We start from the raw sequence: 7,538 nt of genomic DNA, 5'->3' as shown, positions 1-7,538 counted from the left end.
CCATTCCTCGCACACTGAAGCAGACCGATAAAAGCTACATTAAAAAACAAGCGCGAACACTCGATTCCAGCTCTGCGAAAAGGTGGTGGCTGCTGGCACGCCGCCCACAACTCGTGCATAGCATAATACAGGCTTCCGTCTTCGAGGGGCGTCACCAGCACGCAAACGCAGCCGTGCACCGCCGGCCGGCATTGGGAGTCCGCTCTACCTACGGAGCGGCTCACAAGGCCAGTCAGTCGGGTTCGGTGCATCCGCACGTGCCCGCTGAATATCCCTCCGGACTGGTGGTGCAACCATGGTTACTGGAAAGAAGGTGGTGCTTCATATGCTTGGATACTGGCGGAAAATTCTCATGGTCACGATTCCGTTCATGCTACTGCCGTTGCTGTTCTTCGAAGATGTTCAGGTGAGTGAAGCTAGCATGCAGCTTCAGGTGAGAGGAATGAGTTATCTAGTGTCATGGGTGTGCACAAATTGTACTCGAACACACGCACACGAAACGATTTAACGGATATTGGGTCAATTTTTGTTGCGCCTTACCCAAATGTTCCATAAGAGCCGCGCGTGTGTAGTAGAGTGAATACGAAGCCAATATTGAAGACTAGGCGAAAATCCGTACGCTTCGCATATATTCTTCTCCAGACTTTTTCCATGTACTCACCATATAAGTAGTGAGCGGGTTTATTTAAAATAATAATGAAAAGGAAGGAAGGAAATGGAAAAGGTTTTTGCTAGCCCGGCATATGCCATCGATACTGAAGCACGTGAGCTGGGGCAGCGGAAATAAAAGATTGCAGGCAGAATCGATAAATGAAAAGAAAGACCGTATAATTTTTATTTATTTTTGCATGGTGGCATATGCAGTCTTCAATTGGGGTTTTCGTACATGCTGCCAGTTTATTTCGTATGGACATCTGTTGATATTTAGAGATATGTATGTTCGTGTAGGTTTCTTGTGTATGTGCCTCACGCGAAAGACAAAGTATAATGAAAAATGGAAAATGTGGTACGCAATATTTTAATGCGGGGAACAATATGAGGCGCTTCATGGGGAGCTCAAGGTTTTGTTTGTTTTTTTTGGCTAGAGGCATTGATATAGATGCTGAAAGCCTAACCTTTTTGAATTTCAGCTACGGCTAAGACAAACCATGCCAGCTGAAATGGAACTGGATAAACGCCTATTTATGCACTAGTTTCACTCGTTCTTAATGCACGCTGCATTTTCCTATCAGCTCTAGCAATCAAAACAAGGTTTAGTCTTTCACACCTAAACATTAAGAATGAGGAGAAATATCTCAATGGGATTATGATAAACGGTTAACGATACCAGAGCAGAAAGTCGAAACTTGCGCTTGTTTCACACAAGTGAATTGCTCGGCAGCAATTGTTTGAAGAAAAAACTGAAGCAGCGCTAATCTACGAAAACGTTCCTCGAGCTCGGCGTTTTGAGAAGTGTTTCCCCCAGCACGAACAAGCCACGGGGCGCCGTTCATGTATTTCCTTGTTTATAGTGCCAGTCATTCCAGCGGAGGCATGCTGCCTAAACTGCAAACTGAGATGGAAAGAAAAATAAGGAGTGGCATATTTCTGACTCCTTGGCATAACTGTAGCTCTAGCGCATAAATATTACTCCTTGTTAATATTGACCGTGCACCGCTGCTACAGCCTCTATAGAGGGCTCCCGGTATGTGTGGAAATGGTGGCTCTTCTGTTCATATGCTGCTCTCATCGTAGAGCTTTGCACTACCTGAATGCTCTGTACAAGAATGGGACGCTCTCTGCGCGCAGGAGGGTAGTTGGGACTCCACCCTTATACTGACCACTGTAAATTGCCTTTCCTGATCTTAGGGCAATAGGGTCAGGCAATGGAATGCGGCTCCTGCGCAAACAATTACTTGAGGCAGTTTCGCTTTAGGCTGAAATAAAATTCGCGCTAACAATGTATCGCAGTGAACTTCCCAAATAGTGTAGTAAAATACGTGCTAGTAAACGGCTTAAGTGTAGTGAAGCAGCGGTTCCGAAACCTACTCGAAGCTCGGTTGCCCCCAAATGCTTTTATTTCGTACGTGATCAGGAAACGTATCAACCTAACATCCCGCAGATATTTTTTTTCCCAATTTGAAAGCTATTTATTGAATAGCTATGCCACGTTCTGGAAAATCAGCTGCCCCATCCGCGGCACTTGGTCTACTATACCTAGATTCGTTAGTACCCTTCTGGAAGATGCTTGGGTTTGTTCCGCATTGTAGATAAAATGTGTTACAACGAACACGAGCGAAACCTCCAGACAAGATTCAGACACGACGGATTGGGGCGTCGAAATGCTTGTAATACAGGTGCTTTAAAAAGAGAGGGAAAGGATTGGTCGCATGAAACCATAAGCTGATGAGAAAAAAGAAATATCCAACAAACACAGGACTGGTAGTATAAAGCAGCAAAGCATGTCCCTTCCGAAGCTAAAAAAGTACTAAACAACAATTAAAAGCGCTATCAACTGGCTGAATAAAAAATTCTAAAATGAGCAGAAGCCAAAAAAGTACATCTGTAGCCGACGCAGAAAGAAAGTCTTGATGCTGTTTGCTACGATGTTAAAGCACTACACAAAAGAAACGATAGTTATACCGCAGTAGCACCTCAAAGTACAAAAACACCACACGGCTAAAGCATAACTTGACCACGGGTGAAGCGTACAAAGAGAAAAGAAGGCAAATGCTTCGGTAATATGCCAGAAGAGAACACAGCAGAAAACGGGCTAACGAATGGGAAGAATTTCAAAGGAGTGTACACGAACAAATTTAAAAAAAAGCCGTGTTGACAAGTTATGGGGAAAGATTGTAATACACGAAGCTCAGAAGAGAACGAAAAGCAGCCAGCCAAAAGATTCTTAGCCTATAAGAAGTTATACCAAAGTACTACGGACTAATTCACTGTGCACTTAAGAGAAGAAAAAAACGTTCTTAGACTGAGAAACAAATAGGAAGCTCTCTAGTAGACGTATCACTATAAGACTGCTGGAATATCTTCACTCTCGCCATAACGTCGCGTATGGCACTTAGTTTATTCGCGTGTGTGATTTCAGTGCCCTCCCATTTTAATTACCATCAGTGGATATGAATGCGGTCGACTCAATGCTAGGATTACGTTTGTTATTATTGAGACTTTATTTTTTTGTATTTTTCCACTTCGGGCCGAAATGCGAAACGATCAAATAACAAACCTGTCACCAACGAATCAATTAGCCCCGCTCCTATTGGCCGAAATTCCTGCCAGTCCATGCCGACTTAGAGGAGCGGTGCTTTTAAGACCGTTGTGTGACTGCTTTGAGAATGTGATTTTTGTGTAATTCTGACCCAGGACATCAGCTGGTTTGGAAAGTTTGGGTGACCTATTCAGGCACGCATTCCAGTGGAGTGAAATAAGCAACGACCTGAAAGAATTCTGCGAAATGCCGATGGTGTAGGATGACGCAAGGATTGTCTTTTTCTGTTGGCTAGAATATTCGCAAGCTATCGCCACATCTTTGGTCCTAATGAAGGAGGACCACTTTTCGTGTCTTCTACGTTTCATACTCATTCAAGTTTATGCACATACTGCACAGAAGCCACTCTTTAATATGATTTTTTGCCGTGTAGTCATATCGATTCTTCTTTGACTTTTTTTTTACTTTTGAATTCGTCTTCACGGTTTCCGCCACCGAGACCAGAGGCTTTGGCGAGTGGCCAGCTTCATTCAGCCTAATCGACTCGCTAAAGTAACTGCGGTCCTTCTGGTATGCAAATGAATTTGAACCGAGTTTTATTACGTTAAGTGAACTATATATTCTACTCTAACCTGCACGGAATCAAACGGCAGAATCGGCTTACTGCCGTCAAGTGCAAATGTCGAGCATATATTACAGGACTTGAAGCAAAGCCCAAGTTCTAAAGACCACAAAAAAATGGTTACTCGCCTGGTAACCGAGTAGAACAAGAAGAAGACACTCTCAGAATACAGATGATTTCTGCGAAACTTCTGACAAAACAACGTTTTCTGAGAATTAAAGACATCAAATTTGTTTTCATATCTTTCTGCGCTTTAATGCCAAGAGGAATTGCATCAGGCGCGATATTGTGGAGAAAAAATTAATGTGGATTAGCTCCGCTAATCGAGGATATATAAAGCGAAAGATGTCGGCGTTCACCGTGTTCATTGGCGTTGGCGTTGGCAATGTTCTAGACGGCGATGGCTTTAAAGAAAGGAAGGGTGAAATGGCTCCTTGGATCTACAGACGCCTCATTCGTGCTTTGATACATGTGGCGGTGGTGAGAGAGAGATGTGGCCTGAATGCATTAGCGCTGACAGCGTCGTGGCTGACATGCGGCACTGCAGCAATAGATAGGCAGCAGCGTTCATTTGACGATCAATCGCTCGCGACCAACCATTAACTGCATGCCACCTCCCAGGATGGCAGAGATGGCGCGCTGCCTATCCAGTGCGCGGAATGCAATCAAAGCAGGCTTTTGAAGTTGGACACCAACGCCACGTGCACGAAAGCGAGACTGAGGTCTCCACTGACCCACGGAGCCGGTTGTGCGCCTTTCCTTTCGTGAACATGAACGGCCTTTGCAAAGTTGTCAACGCCAATGAACTCTATGAACGCAATCGGCTCACTTGTTTTGTTTGGTTTTTGAGGAAAGGAAATGTCACAGTAACTGTCTCACATATCTCGGTGGACATCCGAACCGCGCAACAAAGGAAGGGATAAAGGAGGGAGGGAAAGAAGAAAGAGAAAACTGAAACTTGAAAGCTGGATTTTGAGGAAATGCGCGGCGCTGCGCAGCAGCGGAACACCTGTGGCTCGGTGCTACTAATGGCGCATGCGCAATAGTGACTAGGGAGCGAGAGAGAGAAAAATGTCCGCAGCTAGGGGCGCGTTGTGACGTCATGCGCCTCTTCGGAGTACCGCCGCGGCAAAATCGCAAGTTCGCGGCCAGTAAAGCTTTCGCTTGAAAAATCGAAAATTAAAAATCGGTTCTTGAGGAAAGGAAATGGCGCAGTAATTGTCTCACATAACCCAGTGGACACACGAACCACCCCATAAATAAGGGAGGAAGGTGGGAGTGAAAGACAGAGAGAAAGAGGTGCAGTAGTGGAGGGCTCCGGAATAATTTCGACCACCTGGGGATCTTTAACGCACACTGATACCGAGCAGCACACGGCGAACTTTTCCGTTTCGCCTCCTTCGAAACCCAGCCGCCGCGGCCAGGTTCGAACTCGAGTACTCCGTCTCAGTAGCCGAGCGCCCTAACCACTAAGCCACCGCGGTGGGTATCTGATCCCTTTCACAATGACTGTGGAGCTCTTGCTTGCTGCACAGGAGTGTGGGTAATTATCTCCTTATTTATTTATTTGTACATACTGAAGCCTCGTCAGGGGCTATTGCAAGAGTGGGGATATATAACACATATAAAGCGCGCGCGTACTTACATTTATTCGTACACATATAAATTCATATATACAAAAGTGTCCAGAAAAAATGATACTAAATACACATGCAAAAACATCTCTATCCTTCGATGGCATCTAGAGACTGTTGAAATCAAAGTGAACGGATTTCATTAGGCAAAGAGTTTGAACTTATGATGACTCGTGGGAAAAATTTGTATTTATATGCGCTCATGCGTGCGTAAATACAAGAAATATTTAGTTTACGGAGACGCCTTGTTGATAAAGGCTTAGAAAAACTGACATACACGCTCAATGTTTTTGGGTGTAAGCAATTCTGCTTTGGGGGCCAGTTGGTTTTTCATCTTTAAGATTTAGGCGAACTTTACTTAAGAATCTCTAAGCACATTTAGCTCTGGAGGACTAATGAGAGTGAATATGTACTTGAGGCACTCGGTGTATTGGCTTGTCGAAAGAGGTGTTAGCGGCAAAGTGGGAAGGTTATATGTGGGCGAGAAATATTTGCCGAAAGGTCGGCAGATAAAACGAATTGATTTCTTCTGGACAGATTCGATTTTCATGGTATTGGAAGGTTCCTAGAGATTGTATACTATGGAGTCGTACTCAATACGCGGTCGGATTAGTGTTTCGTAAGCAATATGATTTGTATGCTGTGGAGCAACGCGCAATACACGCTGAACTCTTCGAACTGCTTTGTTACATGTTGGGCTGGTGTTTTTCGACCAAGACGTATTATATGTGAGCGCAGTCCGCAGTACTTATATTTCGATACTCTATTTAAAGACGAACCATCAAAACGATTATGTAAATAGGGAAGGAGAGGTCAATTTACCAAAAGACACGAAGAGCGTTTTATTGAAGTTAATTTTCATTAGCCACGTGTCGCACCGCTTGCATAAGCTGTTAAAAGAGTCATTTACAAGATTACTGTCCTGAGTAGAAGTGATGGTATGGCAGAGCGCGCAATCGTCAGCATAGAAGCGAATTTTTGTAGATATGTAAGAAAGCAGGTCATTCATTAAGCCCTTTTGTCTGGGCGAGTTGGTTCATAACAGCAATTAAAGGACTGAACTTGTCAAGGGATGATTTATTACACACGCTCACAGAGTCCCTCGTGCCGGAGTCCCCAATAGTCGTCCGCAGTTCGCGCACCGTATGCAACGCGCACCGAGCTCACACTTGAGCCCACTTCGACCACGCCACTCGGATCACTCCCGCGCTGCCCGCGCACTCCTCACGCACATGCCCTCCATAGCCAACCACGCATCCCCTCTCCCTCCAGTGTTGTCAGCCGTCCCTGTGTGTCCCCTGATGGCGCCACCCGCACTGGCCCTTACAAACTTGCACAAAGGGATATGAAGAAGAAAGAGACGTAAGGACAGGACAGAGCGCTCTGTCCTGTCCTCACGTCTCTTTTTTCTTCAAATTCCTTTGCCCAAGTTTAATCCTTCAATTGAGGTCATTCATATAGAGCAAGAGAAGAAGGGGTCCTAAAACAGACTCTCGTGGAGCACCTGATGACACACCAAGTGCCGAATAAAGGATCTAGTTGAAGCACACGTGCTATGATCAGAGAGAAAGAAAACAAGAAATTGACTTAACAACGGACAGAGGAGGAGGAGGAAAGGCAGGGAGGTTAACCAGACGAATAGCCGGTTTTCTACCCTGCACGGATGGAAAGGGGTGAGGGGATATAAAGATAAAGGACAAAAGAGAGTAGCACGAAATTGTAGCCAGAAATGAGTCAGCAAGCGTTGGGCAAAATCACAGCCTATCATGCAGGCCAGAAATTCTCAATAAGCGGCGCAGTGCCTTGGAGGCCTTCACTGCCCACGATCGCCCCGACCATTTGTGGTCGAGAATCTTCATTTCTGTCAGTGGGCTTAGATCTAGACGCTCCAGCGCACTGCAGAGAGACAGTCTTTTGGCGCTGTAGGCAGGGCATTCACAAAGAATGTGGGCTATAGTCTCATCACACCAGCAGATGGCACATGCAGGGCTATCAGCCATACCGATTAAGGGTACAATATTGAAAAATGTGTACAGGTTTGAATAGGCCGACAAATATGATTATGGCACATTTCGTTTAACAT

General features: G+C 45.1%; 1 protein-coding gene across 1 annotated transcript in view; it reads left to right on the top strand.

Moving 5' to 3' along the window:
• Positions 1 to 203: 203 nt before the first annotated feature.
• LOC144132672 (Na(+)/dicarboxylate cotransporter 3-like) overlaps positions 204 to 7,538 on the top strand; it is a 43,042-nt gene continuing 35,707 nt past the window's right edge. Inside the window, exon 1 of the mRNA XM_077665261.1 lies at positions 204 to 406. Within this exon, the coding sequence (XP_077521387.1) occupies positions 296 to 406 (111 nt within the window). The 5' untranslated portion in view covers positions 204 to 295. The remainder of the gene's footprint in view (positions 407 to 7,538) is intronic.

This window comes from Amblyomma americanum, chromosome 5 (assembly GCF_052857255.1).
Source record: "Amblyomma americanum isolate KBUSLIRL-KWMA chromosome 5, ASM5285725v1, whole genome shotgun sequence".
NCBI classification, from domain to species: Eukaryota; Metazoa; Arthropoda; class Arachnida; order Ixodida; family Ixodidae; genus Amblyomma; species Amblyomma americanum.
Note: the sequence above shows the minus strand (reverse complement) of the source record. Positions and strands in the feature narration are given on the sequence as shown.